Source organism: Dama dama, chromosome 19 (assembly GCF_033118175.1).
Source record: "Dama dama isolate Ldn47 chromosome 19, ASM3311817v1, whole genome shotgun sequence".
NCBI lineage: Eukaryota > Metazoa > Chordata > Mammalia > Artiodactyla > Cervidae > Dama > Dama dama.
The window spans coordinates 21,056,152-21,076,964 of record NC_083699.1 but is presented as its reverse complement, the minus strand read 5'-3'; the positions used below and the strand labels follow the sequence as shown (position 1 = coordinate 21,076,964).

Below are 20,813 nucleotides of genomic sequence, written 5' to 3'. Positions count from 1 at the left end.
CAGGATATATCTACCCACCAGCTCCTCAATCAGCAGTTTTCAGAGTATGCTCCAGGGAACCCTAGCCTGAAATATTGTCAGGAAAGAACAAGAGCTGTAGATAATAGGAGAATATGAGAAAGCCAGAGGGTGTGTAGGAGTAGGAAAGTGTCCATGAGAGAGCAGGAAAGCGAGTATGCGAGAGCCTGAGAGCGATGGACGGCACAGGGCAAGGGTGGGTATTCCAGTTCCTGACCTTTGGGAAATGCTCTCTGTCTCGATGGTTACCTGACTGCATAATCCTTCACTCTCCTTTTGTCAGTTGATTTGCTCTAGATAACATATAGGGAAATGTTGGCCTTTCTACCATGCCTTCCCTTAATTAGAAATTATTAGCCTGCTTGTCTCTCTGTCTCACCTATTTTATTTTTTTTTTAAATTAGAAATATTTTTGTCCAGCTTCACTGAGGTTTAATGAATCTTCCTTTTTTTTTTTTAATACCTAACTTCTGTGCCTATTAAACCTTTTTTATTACTTGGTTAGAGTTAGAGCTAATCTGTATATTTTTATAAACTTTTGCAGAGGACATTCAGTACTTTTTTCCCTGAAGAAAACACGTTACATTTCCCCTTTATTTCTACACAGTTTGTTGATAACACACAAAAGGAAATCCATATGACAAGATTGTGGAGTAACTGGAGTTTAGTGTGAAGGTTATGATTTGTCACTCTCTATATCCCCAAGAAAAGTGTCATTTTGTTCTTGAATGAAGTGTATAGCCAGGGAGGTGGAGATAATACATCAGCTGAGACTGCAGTGAATTCTTGAACGTGTTCAAGGCTCTGAAGTGAATTGAAGTAGAATTTTGTGGTCTGGAGACTAAATCTCACTCAGATTTCCCTGTCTCTGGGAAGCATTTGCTGCTTCAGTGAAGTGTCCTGTTGATGCCCCCAGTGTGATCAGGGAAGCTCCTCCAAGCATCACCATTTCTGCCCAGCTCACACTCTAAAAATCTGAATCTTTATGAGGGTGTGTATTATTTTGAAAGGTGCTTTGCAATCATGAGTGGGACATCCAGATAACTCTAACGTTGATAATGTGAAGGGCATTCGTTGAACACAGTAACCGAGAACTACTTGAGAGGTAGGATGGGTTCGGGGAGGTATTTTTCAAAATATTTATATCGCTAGAAGTTGGGTTAAGCCCAGTCCCTCTTATTTTGTCTCTTAACAGTGCAGCATCTCTCGGCTTCACATTAGTGTTCCTTATAAAGAAATGTGATCCACACTAGCATGTGATGGCCTGCTCTTGAATTAGCCTCCTCTTGTCTCCTCACAGGCCCTCTTCTTGGGTCCCTGCTAGTGTGGTCTTCCTCTCTCTTCAGTTGCTTTTCACTCACTTACATCAGCTGGTTTGCAAAGAATAACTATAAAAATCAATGTACTGGTGAAAGCAGTTACCATTTGCCTATCTAAATCTCTCATTTTAATTATTTCTCCTGCGTGGTCCTTTGGCTTTCATCAACTGTTTTTCTTGTCATCTAGTTATGCTCATATGACTTATGGCATTGGAGCTTTGAGAACTTTTTTGGAATCACTTGCAGGAAAGAAGTGCTCTTTGAACTTCTTTCTGATGCATCCGTCTCTGACAAAGCAGAGGCTTTATCTTTTGACAGCAGATGGGTACCTGTGAGTCTTGGCAAGGATAGACCTGAGCAGTCTGGTAAAGGACAATTTAATTTTCTATCAGCCTGTGGCCTTTCAAATGAAATTAAACTTGATCCTGGATTTTGAAGTGGTGCTTGCTTTTCATTAAAATTTTACAGAGGGCAGCTGTAGAGGATATAAACCCAGCAGATGACCCTAATAATCAAGGCGAGGATGAATTTGAAGAAGCCGGGCAAGTGAGGGAAGAAAACTTGCCAGATGAAAATGAAGAGCAAAAACAAAGTCACCAAAAGCAACAGAATGCAGAAATGGAGGAACATTTGGTGGTAAGTGGGTGCCATGATGGACGGTGGTTTTAACCTGGGGATTTTATTATTTTTTTTAATTAATTTATTTTAATTGGAGGCTAATTATTTTACAGTATTGTGGTGGTTTTTGCCAAACATCAACACAAACCAGCCATGGGTATACATGTGTCCCCCCCACCCTGAACCCCCCCCCGCCGCCCATGTCCCTCCCCACCCCATCCCTCTGGGTTGTCCCAGAGCACTGGCTTTGAGTGCCCTGCTTCATGCATCAAACTTGCACTGATCATCTGTTTTACATATGGTAATATACATGTTTCAATGCTATTTCCTCAAATCATCCCACCCTTGCCTTTTCCCACAGAGTCCAAAAGTCTGTTCTTTACATCTGTGTCTCTTTTGCTGTCTTTACATATAGGGTCATTGTTACCATCTTTCTAAATTCCATACATATGCGTTAATACACTTTATTGGTATTTTTCTTTCTGACTTCACTCTGTATAATAGGCTCCAGTTTCATCCACCTCATTAGAATGACTCAAATGTGTTCTTTTTAACAGCTGAGTAATATTCCATTGTGTATACGTAGCACAACTTCCTTATCCATTCGTCTGCCCATGGACATCTAGATTGCTTCATGTCCTAGCTATTGCAAACAGTGCTGCAGTGAACATTGGGGTACATGTGTCTCTTTCAGTTCTGGTTTCCTCGGTGTGTATGCCCAGCAGTGGGATTGCTGGGTTGTATTAACCTGGGGATTTTCACTAAAGTGAAAGTGTTAGCCTCTCAGTCATGTCTGAACCTTTGCGACCCCATGGACTATAGCCCACCAGGCTCCTCTGTCCATGGGATTCTTCAGGCAAGAATTCTGGAGTGGGTAGCCAATCCCTTCTCCAGGGGATCTTCTCAACCCAGGGATCAAACCGAGTCTCCTGCATTGTAGGCCATCTGAGCCACCAGGGAAGCCCTGCAAATGCCAGGTTTTATGCAAAAGGTTTTAGTCGTGACCTGTATGGACAGGAGGTTTACCTCATATGCAATGCTCGCACTCAGAAGGAGTGGGTCATGGACATCCTGGGCTTGTTGGGAGTGACTAGTCATCATTTCCTGCCCACTGAGGCACTGAAATGCACTGTTCATGGTGGCCTGCCTGTTCTTTGGCCCAGAGGACTGGAAAATGCATCTCCAGTGTTCAGTAACCTGAACCTCTCCTTTTGTTTCAACAGATGGCAGGAAACCCAGACCAGCAGGAGGACAATGTGGATGAGCAGTACCAGGAGGAAGGGGAAGAGGAGGTAGGAAGGGGGAGGGCAGGAGGCCAGACTGCTTGGGGTCTCTCTCACCTGAAAAAACCTCTCCGAATGGGCTTTCATAGAAAGGTTCAGAGAGCCCTAGGCTGGGTAAGGAAGGATGGTTTCGAGGAGAAATGGACCATAGCCATGGAGACATTTGGTTGGAAGATAACAAAAACAGGGTGATAGAATTCTCTTCTCTGGTTTTCCCTAGAAATTTTGAATTAAGAAGACCCTTGACCTTCCAGGAATGGCATACTTAGGTTTATGTGATCTTTGTAAAAATATTTTCTCCTGTCTCTTTCCCTCGCAAGAAAGAAGAACAAAGCTCTGCCCCTTGAGGAGCTGGACAAACCCCAGAGACTTTCTCTGTAGACATGGCCACTGCCCCTGCCTCATAGCGACACCCCATGGTATCCGGCAGAACACACTTAACACCCTCCAGACATGTAAAACATTTTCACTTTTAGCCTCTTCCCTTCTAAGAATTTAGTATCTTAACTTTAACAAGGAAGAAAAGGAAAAATAGGTAAGGAGCTCAGCTGAGTAAAATGCATTTGGGTAGAATTTCTTAGCATTTCGTTTTAGTCTGCTTTTTATTGCAAACCTCTAACACATTACTGTTAACTAGCTTCATGGAACATCTCCCGCGTGTAGTTGCGTGTAGTGCGTAGTGCCACAGTTGTGTAGTTGACTGATTAATGCTGTTGGTACTGTATGGACCACTGGAGCTCAGAACACAGGAATATGATACGGATGAGGCCCAGGCCCCGGGCTCGGTGTCTCTCTAGACCAGAACCTGGTCCAGCAAATTAAAGCCCTGGTTCAGAAGTGCTTCTCAACCAGGCCTTTGCATATGTGTGAGTCTGGCCCTACGGGGAGCAGCAGGAGCGGATGGACAAGGGGCTGCCTGAACCTACGTGAGAGCCTGCTGAGAGGCCGGTGCTGCGGCCTCCCGGGCAGGGCTCCCTCCGCTGGGGCTGCTGCCTCGCCTGGCTGCATTTGTCAGCTTTTCAGAGCTGATGCTGAAGTTTGTGTTTATACCAGGAAAACAGAGAAGAACGTTGTTCTTTGCAGCCATTGGCAACGTATACCTGTAGTTTTACATGCAGTCTACCTGCCTTGATCCTCTTAGTCTCTCCCCTTTTTCTCATCCTGCTGTTCATCCTGATCAAACCCCTGAGCCGTGTCATCAGAAGAGAGTGTTAGAGAACCCAGCAACCTTTCAATATGAAGACATCTGGCAAGAGAAAGATATTCCTCTGGACCTCTCTTGTAACAGGATGTCTAGACTAATATTACTTGTTTCATTATGTCTGCTGCCAGGGATCTTTGAGGGATTAAAAGAGAAGAGGCTCACCTTGGCTTCTTTTTAAAAATTCAGAAGGGTAAACATAAAATTTTAATCAGTATTTACTGATTAATTTTTTTTTTTTTAACTTCTGTATTCTATCAGTTAATGTGGGATCCAAGAGGGATCAAAGATAGAAAAGAAAGGCAGAGAGGTGGGAGGGAAGGAGAATGGTTACAGGCAGAGGCCCCCCAGGGCCCAGCGCAGAACTCCCAGCTCTGCACCTCTGTCCCCATTCTCTGACCCTGACAGACTCAGGTCATCACACCTTCTCCTTTAGGGTGGCTACCACGTGAGGTCTCAGCAGAAGCCCAGCTAGCCTCTCTTCTTCCCTGGGTACCTTTCCCCTCTGCCCGCTAAGCGTCCCTTGTTCAGGCTGCATTTTATTTTTTTGGCAGTTCTTAGGTGCTTAGTTATTGGATTTTCCCACCTCTTTCCATTGTTCTCAGTTCTTCCCTTGAGGAGGGAGAATTTCCGTATACCAGTCAAGGCCTAGTAGTAGAGACGAAGTTCTCAGCAGAGTGCAGCAAAATGAGAAAAACAAAGAGGGATGCTGTGTGTGAGAATACATAGCCTGTTGTCTATGAGTGCCGTGTATGTGATCACTCAAAACTGTAAAATGCAGAGTAATGTGCATCGTTCTTCTCTTCCTTAAGCCTCAGAGTCTTCCAGCTGACCCCTGAGATGTAAGGCCCACTGCCGCCGTGGGCTCCCCTCCCTTCCAGCCCACCATCAGCCTGCCTTCTGCACATTTACCTCTAGGGAGGAATCGCATCTTGCCAGGGTTGTACGTGTTTGGAGGCACAGCCCATCAGACTTGTGACTTGAACCTTGAGAGTAGAGAACCCGAAACAAGTGTGATGTTAGGAAATCTGCGCTTTCCTGCCTTTTCTTATCTTAGTGCAACAGTGTTTTCCTTCTAGGATCTAAAAATGACTGTTAACAAGCATTGATTGTTTTTGCTTTGGGATCCTTAGAAAGACATTCCTATGATAAGACAGTCCTATGAAAAGCCATCCGCGTGTTGCATACTTTACAGATTTTTTTAATCTCCTTATGAGCAAATGAGACAAACTGTGAATTGCCAAAAAGTGCTGTGTGTACTTTAAAATGATTTAAATGTTTAAAAATATGGAGAGCTTAAATGACTACTGTGAAAAACCCAAGTGCTCTGTTTCCCCAATCTGACTAAAACCAGATTGATCTGAACACTCACGTAAGAACAGGTACAGGGTTTCCTGGCTGCCTTTAGTGGCATGTCGGCCTGGGAATCACCACATCAAGAAGCTGTCCAGATGGCAGAAACTCTGCTATTAAACATTAGCCGGCAAGCAGGGGTGTCCATCACAGACTGAAGGTCTTTCCATGATCATGTCCCATCCATCTCTTTGGATTTTAGGCTTCTTGGTTACTTAAGGGCATTCTTCCAGTTCCTGGCTCACCCCCTAAGATCTTTGATGCATCAGAGAAAGGCATGAATACATATGGAGACTGGGTAGCTAGCCAAGTCCATTCAGATTCAGGAGATCTGTTTTGTTTTGTTTTGTTTTGGCTATTTATTAAACTTTGCCACATCACATAGGGACTTCTTCTAAAATGCCCAAATCATTTGATTTTAGTAATGAGTAATTTGAGTTACTTTGCCAACAAAGGTCCGTCTAGTCAAGGCTATGATTTTTCCAGTGGTCATATATGGATGTGAGAGTTGGACTATAAAGAAAGCTGAGTGACGAAGAATTGATGCTTTTGAACTGTGGTGTTGGAAAAGACCCTTGAGAGTCTGTTGGACTGCAAGGAGATCCAACCAGTCCATCCTAAAGGAGATCAGTCCTGGGTGTTCACTGGAAGGACTGATGTTGGAGTTGAAACTCCAATACTTTGGCCACCTGATGTGAAGCGCCGACTCATTGGAAAAGACCCTGATGCTGGGAAAGATTGAGGGCAGGAAGAGAAGGGGACGACAGAGGATGAGATGGTTGGATGGCATCACCGACTCAATGGACATGGGTTTGGGTGGACTCCGGGAGTTGGTGATGGACAGGGAGGCCTGGCGTGCTGCGGTTCATGGGGTCGCAAAGAGTCGGACACAACTGAGCAACTGAACTGAACTAAACTGGATGAGTAATAAGGAATGGTGCAGGAAGATATTTAACAAAATGTTTCCATTTGGTTTAGCAGGATAATAAAGAGGGTCAAGTGTAGAAGACATAACTGGCGTGTCCACATTGTAAAAAAGTAACATTTGGCAGTTATTAGTCTAAGCATATTTTAAAATGACGAACTCCGTATCATTTTGTCCCATTTCAGTAATGCCTTTAAGATGAGTTTGAATTACTCTTGCCCCCGAATGTAAAGAATATATTACTAGAATATTAGAAAAGGTATATTCATAAATTTGAAAAATTATAAAATTTTCAATTGTGTGATACCTAAATTAAAAAGTAATTTAAATCAATGGTTTCCACCTCAGTTTATATTGTCAGTTGATCCACAACCTAAATTTTCTACAGTAGGTTCCAAGAGAGGAAAGAACTCATGAAACAGTATTTCTCTCACTAGCCAGAGACATTCATTGTCACTCAAGTGGCTCTCAGGCTTTGCTGTGGGTGAGAATCCCCTTGGAAAGTATGTAAAACATACAGATCCCTGGATCAGACCTTACCTTTGGAGTTTTGGTTCCTATCTGTGTGGGACCTAGGAACTGGAGTTTTTCACAAGCTCGCATCTAATGCTGATGTTTCAGGAATCCACTGTTTACAGAAGTCTGAACCTCTTAAGACTTCTTTGCAAAATGATGTACATCTATGTGCCTGCTTACTGAAGACTTTCTCATCAAAGTCTTTTTTTTTTCCCTCATCAAAGTCTTAAAGTGGTCCTTGACCCCCACCACACCACACACACAGAAAATTAAAAATCACTGATTTTTATCTAACCCTTTCTTTGACAGATAAGAAATTTGAGCTTCAGAGAGGTTACATAAGTTTTCAAAGGTCACGCAGCTTGTTATTGTTAGAACCATGCTTAGATCCTACCTAGGTCTGCTTTTAAAAGCTATCATCATTAAGTATACCACGCATAGTAACTGGGCTTCCCAGGTAGCTCGGTGGTAAAGAATCTGCCCTCCAGTGCAGGAGACGCAAGAGACATGCGTTTGATTCCTGGGTTGGGAAGATCTGTAGAAGGAAATGGCAACCCACTCCAGTATTGTTGCCTGGAAAATTCCATGGACAGTGGAGCCTGATGGGCTCCAGTCGGTGGGGTCACAAAGAGTAGGACATGACTGAGCATGCACACACATGCACATTACATTAAAGCATAGTAACTAAATAGTTGATACAGGCAAGTTTCTCTTTTTAGAAATTAGTGAATACGGAAGGAATGATGGAATTAGAAAGTCACCATTTTTGTAACCCCTAATTAAAACAGTTGATTTAGGAGCAGTCATCAATGGATGGCATCACCAGATTAATGGAGGTCAGGGGATATTACCATGGAGGGATCAGGCTGTAGCTGTCTGTGCTCACTGACCAACTTTAGCTTCACTAAAAGAAGAGCAGACAGTATGTGCCTCCTGATGTGATAGACATATATGCCTCCAGATATGAAGTCTGCGGCATCATCTCTGAAAAATCTTTACTTTACAAATTGAATCTGAATTCATTCAAGCCTTTAAGCTAACTTCCTTTTGTAAGAAATGTGGAGGCTAAAGAAATAAGTGACACCTCAAAGAAGCAAATAAATTCAGAATCTGGGTCATTTTACTGGACAATAATTTAATATAGCATTAAAGAAAAAAGAAGGAAGTGGAATGGTGTTGGATGTGACTTTTGTTTAGATTAGAGCAAACCAGCTGTAAATAGACATATTTAAGACAATTGGGAAAATGTAAGTAAGGACTAGACATTAGATGATGTCATGGAATTATTTATTAGATGTGATAATGGCATTATGATTATATAAGAAAAGTACAATGTGTTTAGAGATGGGTAAGGCTGAAATTACATGATATCTAGAATATTTAAGAATAATTCATCAGAAAATAAAGTGATAGGTGATGCAGGCATGGCAACATTGAGATAACCTTTGAGCCTTGGTGATGGCTATCAAGGAGTTTATTGAATTATTGTCTTTGTGTGTGCTTGAAATTTTTCATAGTAAAAACAAATGACCTTATTGTTTATACAGCTTGGAGAATTGCAGAGCCAAGGATTTAATCTAGCTCTGTCTGACTCCATGGTCTGTGTTAGGGGGTTGGCAGGCTACAGGCCTGGGTATATTTTATGAGTGAAGCCTTACTGGAACAAAAGCCTTGCCTTTTTGTGTACATGTTGTCTAAGGCCACTGCTGCGCTAGAGTTGGGTAATTGCTACAGAGACTTGATGGCCAAGAAAGCCTGGATATTTACTGTCTGGCCCTTTATAGCAAACATTTGCTAACCCTGATTTATTCTTTTCACTGTACCACAGTCTCAAGGCAGTTCCCTCCCAAACCCAACCACAGAACTTACTGTTCACTAGTATATTTTCATTATAAAGGCTATATAAGACATGTCTTTTCACTGAAATCAACCGGGACACTTTAACAATTTTCAATTAGTGAGACCTTAGTACAGTCTGAAATAAGTGCTTGACTGTTTTCACTATAATGTCCTGGAGAGTGTTGTTATTCTGTGGCTAAGGGCCGAAGAGATGTCACTGGCCAGTGCTACAGCCTACAGGTGAGGCAGAAGTGTCTTCTTTATAGCTCGCTCTACCAGGACACGTAAATACAAAATATACTCTATATCTGTCCCCACAACATATTTATTTGGTGCCAGTGTGGTGTAGGGGCTGTGAGTCCAGCCAGCAATGGACTGGTTAGACAAGACTCCTGAAGGCCAGCATCTTAGGCTGGCATCTTTGAAGGTTCATCTTTGTAGACTCCTCACAGGCCAGGGTCCCTCCAGAGTGAGTCTGGGGGGTTGCAGTTCACTCTGCTGAACCTGGGCTGTGGACATCTTGATGCAGCCCTTAATTTGTTGTTCCTTAATTATAACACCAGTATACTTTCCTTTTCTTGCCCATTTCTGGGATATTTAACACATATATACTGCCCCCCCTCCCAAATTAGGTAATTTTGTGTTACTCAAGAAGACTTATGCCATTGTCATAGTTAAGTTATAAAATATATTACCCTCTGTTTTCATGGATGTGGTCATTAATTAGAGATTTAATGATAATATTTGGATTCTTTCTCTGATTTGCATTTTGAGATAATCAGAATCAATGACACATAATAGTGATAGCATACATGAAAGAGAACTACTTAAAACAGAAATGTGTTAGAATACAAAGAGATGCAGGGATTTGAGGTAGCTTAATAACTATTCTGTGAAGAAACTGAAATGATTATGTTCTGTGTTCTAGATATTTTAGCCAAAAAAGTTTATTCTTAATTATAGAAATGTATATATACAGGTTTTCCTCTGTTCACTGTTACACTTTAGGTAGGTGGTGGTGCCTGATTTCTGTGACTTGTAAATATCTGTAAGAGCAGATATTTTTTTGCATTGATTCATTCATTGATTCATTTATTCAACAGTATTTATTAAGCAGTTGCAGCATGCCAAGCATGCATCTAGGTATTGAAGGCAGTTAGTTGAGTAAGACATGGTTCCTGTCTTCGCAAGAACTTAACATTCTGTCAGAACTTTCAGACTTTCCCAGTTCTCTCTTTTGGAAAAGGGGAGTTTTTTAACTTTATGAGGTGAATTTCTTCAGGTGTTATACTTGGAGTGTTAACCTTATTCGAACGAATCAGAAACTCAACACACTAAAGTCCCAGATCCTGAATAACACTAATTTTTTTAGTAAGTTGTTACACATTTATTCACGGCTAATAGACAAGTCACATCTTTGTCTTTTCAGATTTATTTTTAGTTTAATTTTGTCTTTACTGATTTGAATGAACTTTTTGGAAATCAGAATATGTTGCTTCAAGTCTTGAAATGATCCAAGTGTCCACTTGATGTCTCTGGTTTGTTTTAGGTTCAGGAAGATTTGACTGAGGAGAAAAAAAGGGAACTGGAGCATAATGCTGAAGAGACCTATGGTGAAAATGATGAAAATGTATGTGTAGGATATGCATATTTCTATTGCACATGTGTGCCTTTGTGCACATGAGTAGGAGACATCTATGTATAGTTGGAAAGATCGCAGTGGGTACATCTAAGGTGCCATGGAGTATAACATTAGGAATTAGGAAATTGTGTGACAGTGTGAAGATTAGAAAAGACAGTAGCACTCTTGCCTATTGGAATATTTTCTTCACTTGTTTTCTTTCTGTTTTGTTCTTTTTTTCAAAGAGGAAATTATTTATACCACTAACTCTGTGTCCTGTTTCTTAGTTATCCTCTTTTTTCTTTTAACTTTAAGGCCGATGAGAAAAATAATGAAGGAGAAGAGCAAGAAGTTCGAGATGACAACCACCCCAAAGGCCGAGAGGAGCATTATGAGGAAGAGGAGGAGGAGGAGGAGGATGGGGCTGCTGCTGCTGAGAAGTCACGGCGAAGAGCTGAAATGTAGCCATGCCCGATTTCACAGGCAGAGCTCAGCTGTCGGATTCTTTTCAAGCTGCTCAAAAATAAATCTGCCTACTGAACTCTAGGATATTTAATTACAAAAATTAAAAATTTAGACTTTTTTTAACTTTTGTATTAGAAGTGCTCATACATTTATATGAATATATTTTGATAACCTAGGTTAGAGCTTCTTTTTATATTCAAGCAAGACCTGAATGAGAAGAAAAATGATATAGCAGATGTTAGGCTGTGAATCTCATTTTTCGCAGATTATGTGATACTGGAAAACACCTTGATTCTGTATATGTTTCAACTTGTCCCTTCTCTGTCTTCCAATTTCCAAGTGTTCTGCTGTCTGCCTTTGATGAAATGCAGAATTTTAAGACATGGAATACTGAAAAATGCTGTACACATTTTAAGGAGAATGGCCAATTTACTAATTGGTGCCTTTCCAAGGTTCTTATGTATAGTTCTCATAGAATTTCCACCTGTCTGTGTATCTCTGGGATAAGATTCATAGACAGTGACATATAGTTAGAAAGACATTTTTGTTATAAAGACACTGTTTTTCAGGATTGTTGGATCAGTTAGAGAACTGTTTTATTTTACTTAAGATCACAGGTCTTCCTCTTGAATTAAATTTAAAAGTGAGATAGTATTAAAACTTAACGTGGCAGTATTCTGGACTTAGCTATTTCAGGATTCAAACAAGGTATGACACGTCAGCATATTAACCTTTTGAAAGGGCTGACACTTTGTTTAATAACGAATTTGGTGTGTATGGGTGGCATTTTCCACATGAGCACCCCTTCTTTTTTTCGTGGTCACCCAGTGATAGCCTTGTTTTAGTATCTAATTCTTGACAGTAATACATATTTCCCTGCAAACTCTGTGCCTCAACACTTAATCACTGATGACAAGCATGAATATGAAGAAGTACCAAACTGTACAACTGATCAGGATATTGTTGAAAAACTCTGTGGTGAAGTACATAAGGTGTTATGATTGACTCTCATGACTTTTCTGTTTGCTGGGATTAGGTCTGCGTTATACCCGTGGATACAAGTTTAATGATGATGAATTATACAAATCCCTTAAAATTAAAAATCAAAAGTTTCCCATGGGATAGAGACATATTTCAGTCTCAAGTATAAAAATTTTTAACTAAATAGAATTAGGTTATATCATTCATTCATATGTGTGTGGTTTTATAATAGTACTTTCAAATTAAAACTGATTTCAATTTGTACTATTATTGTATGAATGTAATTTTATTTTTAATAACCACACTCATGTATGGTTTTTGATTATCCCAGGTGAGTGGTTATGTTTGTATGCACAGGAATGCTTTGTTCAAATATATTTTGGATTTTCAGTAATCATGAATCAAAGCTTACCTTTATGTATAAAAACCCTTTGTGTAATGTAAAATGTATAATATTGTACATAATATTCAGAATACAATTATTTTGGTAAATTAGTTTGTATTTTTAATGTCCCAGTTGCAGTATTTAATTATTTGAAACACATTGAAACTTGGTAATAGTCAATAAAATGAAAAGGAGCAAGCGGTAAACCTTCTAAAAGTATGTGATTTTTTTTATTAGTTTCTGATCTTACAACATTTTTCAGTTCTTTTTCATAAAAGGGAAAATTTTAAGAGTTACAGTGTATAGTAATGAATTATAAAGTGCTTTTCCCAATCTGTTCCTATTTTGCTGTCTCTTTCTCTGCTTGGATTAGCACATGAGTTTTTCTCCCCTTTTTTATAAAGAAAGAGCTAAGAATGTTTATCTTATTTGAGCTAGTCCCAGAGGGGAGAAAAAAAGAATGTAAGTCGGTGTCATGTGCACACACACAAAATAAACAAAAAACTATTATATCTTCCCTGGAAAAGCAAACAAAGCTTTTAAATCACAAACCATTCCACTCTTATAGCACCAAGTTACAGAGCTGTTATAGCCAATGTTTGGAAGAGAACTGATCAGCCAGAGCTGATCTACATTAATGAGATGAGCAGAAATAAAATGTCACTTATATTTACCTTGCCAATTCATCTGTGACTTGGTACAACCCATTTGTCAAAGGATTTTGTACCAGTGACATAATAAGAAGCGGGGGGAAAGGCACGTTTTTAAAGGACAGGTACAATGGAGCACAAAAAAAGCTATATTAATATTAATACAAATGGAATAACTGGATATTTAAGAGTGATTGAGTTAGATCTAGGAATAAGAGTGACAGGGAGGTCACAGTGAGTCACTGTGAAAAAGGAAAACGATGGACAGACTGTCTACTTAGTGTGAGGAATGGGAGAACAGGGTCCCCCTTATCCCCACAGTGCTCTTTTAAGGCTCCTGGAATTCCCTTCTTACAACTGATGAATTTTGGTTTCCTGAATCATGTGAGGTTGTTTAAACTGCTTTGAGTTCTTTATTTTGCTTTTAGTTCTCATTACATCACTTTGGTACATTGTCCTGTGGCAGGTGGCATAGCATTTAAAAAAAAAAAAAAAAAGTCAATTTCTGCTCTTGAACTTTCTTTTGGCTTCCCTTGTACTGTCTGTTCCTAGTTTGCTTCTAACCATCCTGGCTACTCTTTCCCAACCTCTTTTTTTTTCCCTCTCAGATTTCTCTTATTCTGTCTGCCCCTAGCATATCAGTGTTCTTAAGCTTTTGTCCTGGACTCTTCTCTACCCAGTCCACTTCTCTCTCATGTCTTGAACATGTCTCTAAATTTATCTCCTCCTTTATGGCTTTCTGTGACCCACCCTACCTTATGATTTTCAAGGCTGACTTTGTCTTCTTGCCTTCCTAAAACGTACTTCTCTTCCTAGGCTCTGAATCTCAATTCATAAAGTTTCCCAAAGCAGAAGCAATGTTTGTCCTTGATTCTGTCTTCTCTCCCTATGGATGTTACCAATATATCATTTGCCGATTTCTTTTCATCCCTACTGTCCTGGTTCAGGCCCTTGTTATCTTTTACGTGGACCACTGTAATAGTCCCCTAACTTTTCTCCTTGTTTACCCTCTCCTGTCCCTAAAGTCTGTGTCATTGTGATCTTTCCAAAGATAACACACTATGCCATTATAAAATTATTTAATAAATTGCTATTGCACATAGAAAAAGTTCCAAACTCCTTAACATGACTGACATAGTTCATAACCCATCTTAACCACTTCAGCCTTGTAATTTATACTCTGATTCTGAATCATAATAAGAATGACTCATCTTTGTCAAGCACTAATGTCTTAGTAACCAACTTTGACTCCTGCCTTTGGGTGGGAAGTTGATTTGACAAGAGCTGATAATACTACCCCACGTCTTGGAACAAAGTGCATGATCCAAAATGGGCACATGATTCATGACACCCCAATTCAGTTCCTTCCCTGGGATTTTTTTGTTGGAGGGCAATTCTCTACGGTGTTTCTATACATCTTGTGAGTTTTTACCTTGAATAATCTTTTCAAGGGTATTTGCCTATCAAACAGCCAGCTGCTAGAGACAGTATCTCCCGCTGGGTCAGAGGGCATGTTTGTTCCTGGCTGGAATAAACAAGATAATGTCTCCCCACAGGGTGAAATTTGGGCAGATTTACTAGCAGTCCTTCTATAAGATGGAGAATTTCTTAAGATCAGAGATCCTTAGGAGCAACACAAGCAGTGTGGCTGCATCCTCTGACCTGGGATGTTCCACATCAACCTCACGACACTCGGGGACCAAGGAGGAACTGATGTGAACAGGAAGCTCATGTTGCCTCCTGTGCCATGAGAAATATTTGTTTTTAAGCGAGCAGACTAGAGTCTTCTACCAGCATCCATGGAACTGTGGCAGGCTAACTTGTTAGCTCGTAAGGCGAATCTCAGACTCTGCACAATTACTGACATTTTTGCAGGCTGGAGCAAATGGAAAAAAGCATCTCTCTTTCCTTCCAATAGCAAAGCTACCATTTGTAAATATACATCAGCTGATGTCTATTTTCTCACTTGTGTGGAGAAAATAGTCTACAGAGGTAGAGAACAAACCGAACCTGCAAAGACAAGCAAAAGGCAGAGGGAGGGAAGAAAAGAGCTGTGACAATTTTTTAGTCCCTGTATCCTGCCATCCCTGACGCTGGGCAGGTCCACCCACAGATTGATTAATGAGCCAATAAATTATACTTTTTCAGCTGAGCTAGTTGGAAATGGATTTCTGTCACTTGCCACCTGAAGATTCCTGACTAATACTTGACTAACGCTCAGTTCCTTTAAATCATTGTGCTCTCTTGTAGCATGATAAATTTGCTCCCCCCCCAAACACTGTTCATTCAGTTTGCTTTCCTCTCCCTTACCTGGCTCATTGCTTAAGTCTCATCTTAATACCAATTCTGAGAAGTGTCTACCTCTCATCCCACCCCTGTCTAGGTTGAATATATTTTCTCTGTCCCCCTATAGCATCCTGTGTTTCATATCACCGTACCTCCCACAGAACATGGAAATAGACTATCAACAAGTCTGTGCATTCCTTGACATAAATGTTCTGTGAAGGTGGAGACCTTATTTCCCTTGTTCACTGTTGCAACCCAAGCACTAAGAACTTCAATATATATTTACTAAATGAAATCTCAAAATCCTTACCTGTAAAATGAGAATATTGATTATTTCAAGATCATACAAGTAAATGGCAGAGCTAGGAAGGCTTTCCAGGTGAATCTGACTCTAATGTTAATTCCACATACAGCCAGGGTTGTATGGATCTTTATCCAATGTCTCATTCTGAGTTTCATATATTAAGAAGGTATGTTTTAAATTTTGCAAAAAACAAATGTAACAGGAGTGAAAAGCAAGAAGTCTCAGCCATAGAGTCTTGAGGAAGAACCAAAAAATTGCAATTACTTGACCTGAGAAAGATATGGTCAAAGGAAGATGTAACACTGTATGTCTGTCTTCTATGAAGCATCAATTGTAACATGAAGAATAAAGAATGTCTTGAAAGAAGTGAATGAAGTTGTGAAACCTAGAGAATGAAGTTTTGAAACCTAGAGTCATTTTGAAATCAGAATATATTAAATAATTTCAATCTATAACAGCCATGCCTAAGCCATAAAACAGATGCAATATCCTCTTCGAATTTCCTTGGGTCTTGTCACTAACTATTGTAGGAGGCCCAGCTGGTACTGTAGAGTAGGCTTTCTATCTATCCACTGGTTGCCCTTTTGTCTTCACACCATTTCTTTTGTTCTTCATCTGTAGAAAGGCTTAACCCGGTAACTGCTAGAGTAGGTTCCAAACCAATCATTGGACTTCATCTTCTGTCTCCATACTGATTCTCTACTTCTGCTTTCTATATTGAGGCAAGATGGGAGAAATGTTCTCTTGGCTGCTCTAGTGATGACAGAAATCATTCATTTGGAGCTTCCAGAAGTCATGCTCCTTTATGAGATGGAGAAAACCCAGTTGAAGCAGAAGAAATGAAGTCAAAACAGAAAGAAGGACAGGATTGGGGCAGAAGTGGAGGAGAAGAGGGAAGATGAAAAAAGGAGAGAGACGGAGTCACAAACAAAGAGAATAATGCTCAGATTCCCAGGTTCTGACTTTAATTTTATTTTCCAAGTTTTCTCTCCCTTTTGTCCCATTGAAATAGTTTAAGATTCTTTTCTATCAATTATATACTGGAGAATGTTGACTGACTTCCACATTATATATTTTTTTTATGTAACTAGAGGAAATACTCCCATTCACTTTTAGTCACATTGCCCTAAATGTAGCAAGTTTTTTTTTTAATTTAAAAAAACCCTCTCTACTGTATTGCTTGTGCCTTCTTGTGAATTAGAGTGAAAAGGCTCTTACCAAAGGGATGGGAGAATTGTGACATTTGGAACCACACAAATTCAAGTTTGAAAGCTGCTTCTTTCCCTTGCTTAGCTGTGGGATTTGGAGCAAACTGCCAGCTTCAATTCCCATATGGGATGATGGTAATGACTACTGTATCTGTTAAGACATGCACTTGACTTCCAGCAACTGAAATAAGTAACTTTAGCCATGTAGAAGTTTATGTCTTGAAAATAGGGAGCTCAGAGCTTGAATAGTGGTTCCTTAGTATTTTTAATAAATAATGGCCATGCTTTTTGCCAGTCTCTTGATCATCATGTTTTTCTCTTGGGTCTGTCTTTAAGCCCAGAGAATTCATCACAAAAACTTTGGGATTATTGTAATGAATTTAAGAATACTTATATATTCTCTTCTTTAGTCTCTATCAAGGACTGGCAAACTTTATCTGTAAAGGGCCAAATAGTAAATCTTTTGACCCTGTGGGCCATAGAATCTCTTTTGAAACTACTTAACTCTGCCACTGTGCTGTGAAAACAGCCAGGGGCAATGTGTAAAGGAATGAACATGGCTGTGTTCCAATAAAACTTTATATAAACAGACAGCAAGGCAGATTCAGCCCACAGACGATAGCTATCTCATTTAAATGATCCAAATGTTTGCTGTAAAAATAATTGTTTCAACAGAAAATAGAGCATTTTAAGATCTTCAGGTATCAAGGTTTTCCAGTTCTTTCCTACAATCCTTTCTTCTATTTGGAGTTGGCAAGCACTCAACATTATCCTAGCTGCTGCATTTGTACACTGTTTAAGTAACTGGAAATGAAATACTTTTGTCCTTTGCCATCTCGGCTGACCTTGTTCTCACTATTCCCTGTATGTTACTAATGGAGCTTGAAATTAAACGTCATTTCTGTTTATCTGTTAACACATACACAGCTTTCCCCGTAAAGTACATGTCTTTTAAAGACATTGGAAAACAGGGGTTTGAATATGAAGAGATGACTTCTTTGGTCTGGTGTTTTCTTTCTCCTTTTAAAGACTGAAGGTAGGGAAACCAGTTTCCATGGCTGCCCATTAAAGTATTAAAAATCACGCAATTTGTGATCTCAGCTCAGAGTTTTTTAAGTGCTATAGGTGTCTGATTGCTGTTAAGCTGATGAATCCTAATGGAAATAGACATTTTCTTCCATAAAAGTAATGCAAGTACCTTTTATGTTTCCTTAAACCTATACAGTGTGTTGTAAAGCAGAGACATTGCCAACAAAGGTCAGTATAGTCAAGGGCATGGTCTTCCTAGGGGTCATGTACCGTTGTGAGAGCTGGACCGTTAAGAATGCAGAACATCAAAGAATCGATACCTTCAAACTGTGGTGCTGGAGGAGACTCCTGAAAGTCCCTGGAAAGCAAGGAGATCACCCCAGTCAATCTTAAGAGAAATCAACCCTGATACTTGTTGGAACGACTGATGCTGAAGCTGAAGTTTCAGCATTTTGGTCGTCTGATGTGAACAGGTGACTGAGTCCCTGATGCTGGGAAAGGCTGAGGGCAGAGGAGAGGAGGGCATCAGAGGGTCCAATGGCTGGATGGCGTCACCAATGCAATGGAAGTGAACTTGGGCAAACTTCGGGAGATGGTGAGGGACAGGGAGGCCTGGCATGCTGTGGTCTATGGGGTTGCATAGAATAGGACACGACTGGGCAACTGTAACAACAACAGCCCTATCTAATTATCTTCTGCGGTGGTTTTAAGATTTGGCCACCAAAGATTATCTCTGATAATCTTCCTTCAAGAGGTGGAGTCTAATTTCCCTTCCTTTGTGCATGAGCTGGACTTAGTTACTGGCTTCTAACAAAATTAAAAGGGGTGATGGTGTGACTCAGAAATTAGGTCAAAAAGACAATGTAGCTTCTTCCTCTTGTGCTGTCTCTTGGAGGCCAGCTACATGTCATGATGATATTCAAACAGCCTTATGTTGAGACCTACATCTTTGTGGCAAGAAATTGAGGCTTCTGGGCAACAACCAGTGAGGAACTGAGGCCTCCCACCAACAGACACATGAGTGAGTTTAGAGCAGACCATTTGGCCCCATTGAGCCTTCAGACTACAACTTGACTGTAACCTTCATTAGAAACCCTGACCCAGAACTGCCTATATAAGTCATTCCTAGATGCCTAGCCCACACCAACTATGAGATAATAAATGTTTATTGTTTAGGTTTTAGAGTAACTGGTTACACAACTGAAGATAACTAATACATCTTCCAAGAGTGCTTATGGCTCTAAGTGGAGAGGCCAGTGGTGGAGGTGATGGGTAGCAGCACGGTGTAGCAGCATCCAGCCAGTTGCCAGGGTCAGATGTGCAGGTGAGGGAAAATGAAGTTCAGCTTAATTAGCTGAAAAATTTAAGCCAATTTATTTGTCCAAAATTATTAGATTATTTGTGCCAGATATCAGTAGCCTCTTTACAGTGGTTCTCAGCCTCGGCTACACATCTGAGGAATTTCAAAAGTAGTGATAACCTGGGTCCGACTCCCAGAGACTCTGAATTACTTGTACCAGGCTATAGTCTGGGCATCAGGATTTAAAATTTTCCCCAGATATTTCTAACGTATAGCTAAGACTGAGAACTGCTGCTTTATAAGTTAGAAGCTGGAAAGAGTTATGTTTTCCCCCAATATCTCTCTGTATATGCCTGCTAAGTCGCTTTAGTCATGTCTGACCCTTTGTGACACTATGGACTATAGCTCATCAGGTTCCTCTGTCCATGGGATTCTCCAGGCAAGAATACTGAAGTGGGTTGCCATTCCCTTCTCCAGGAAATCCTCCTCACCCAGGGATCAAACCCATGTCTCTTATGTATCCTGCACTGGCAGGCAGCTTCTTTACCACTAGCGCCATCTGGGAAGCCCAAAATATGTCTTCCCAACCCAGGGATGGAACCCAGGTATTCTACATTGCAGGTGGATTCTTTATTGTCTGAGCCACCAGGGAAAGCCAAGACTACTGGAGCGGATAGCCATTCCCTTCTCCAGGAGATCTTCCCAATCCAGGGATTGAACTGGGGTTTCCAGCAATGTAAGTGGATTCTTTACCATCTGAGCTACCCTCTATTAGTTGGTAAATTACAATGAAAGCAAGTCTCAGACTGAATTTGCAAAACAAACATTTTCAGGTAAGCAGAAACAGACTACAAACTTGTAGGAAGTCTCAGATATCTATCCTTTTAGGCACTCTAGACAGGCATGAGGCTTAAAGGATTTGCTCATAATCCTATAATACTCTGCAGACAGAATTCGGCTAAATGTCTGGTCAGATCCTGCCTGGCAATCTTCCCTTATGCAGCCCATGGCCTTCTGCAATGGATGCTGGGCTCCCCCAGTGTCCAGACTATTTTGTGGGCAAGGAAGGTGCCTATGCAAGACTGCCTCCAGCTCACACACGTTTTGAGCATCATTCATTTCTACAATGAAAAAGAAAAGTCTTTAATATCCATGGTCCTATCTAACTAAACACATTGAGCTGAAGCGAGTAGAAGATCTTGTAACAGCAGCCTCTGGACTTGGGCCCAGGTGAGAGCACCAGCTTTTCAGCCTGGAAGCACATTTGAGCCACCAAAGAAACTTAAAAAAAATAAAATTTCCAATAACAACCCGTCTAATTTAATCAGAAACTCAGAGGGCAGAGCCTAGGCATTGGTACTTTTCAAAAATCTCTCACCAAACCAAGATTGGCAGGGAGGTGCAACTCCTAAGGGGTGTAATACATACAAGGGAGTGTTTTGGGTGGTGAAAATCTCCTGTGTTCTGATTGTGAGAGCTTTATATGAATCTGTACATGTATAACACATAAAA

At 40.5% G+C, this 20,813-nt stretch overlaps 1 protein-coding gene across 4 annotated transcripts in view; it reads left to right on the top strand.

Annotated features, from left to right (window-relative positions):
* GOLIM4 (golgi integral membrane protein 4) overlaps positions 1–12,730 on the top strand; it is a 79,662-nt gene extending 66,932 nt beyond the window's left edge. For all 4 annotated transcript variants that reach the window (XM_061168275.1, XM_061168274.1, XM_061168273.1 and 1 more), the window contains 4 exons: positions 1,806–1,973; positions 3,179–3,247; positions 10,622–10,702; positions 11,009–12,730. In XM_061168275.1, the coding sequence (XP_061024258.1) occupies positions 1,806–1,973; positions 3,179–3,247; positions 10,622–10,702; positions 11,009–11,158 (468 nt within the window). In that variant the 3' untranslated portion in view covers positions 11,159–12,730. The remainder of the gene's footprint in view (positions 1–1,805; positions 1,974–3,178; positions 3,248–10,621; positions 10,703–11,008) is intronic.
* Positions 12,731–20,813: the final 8,083 nt, after the last annotated feature.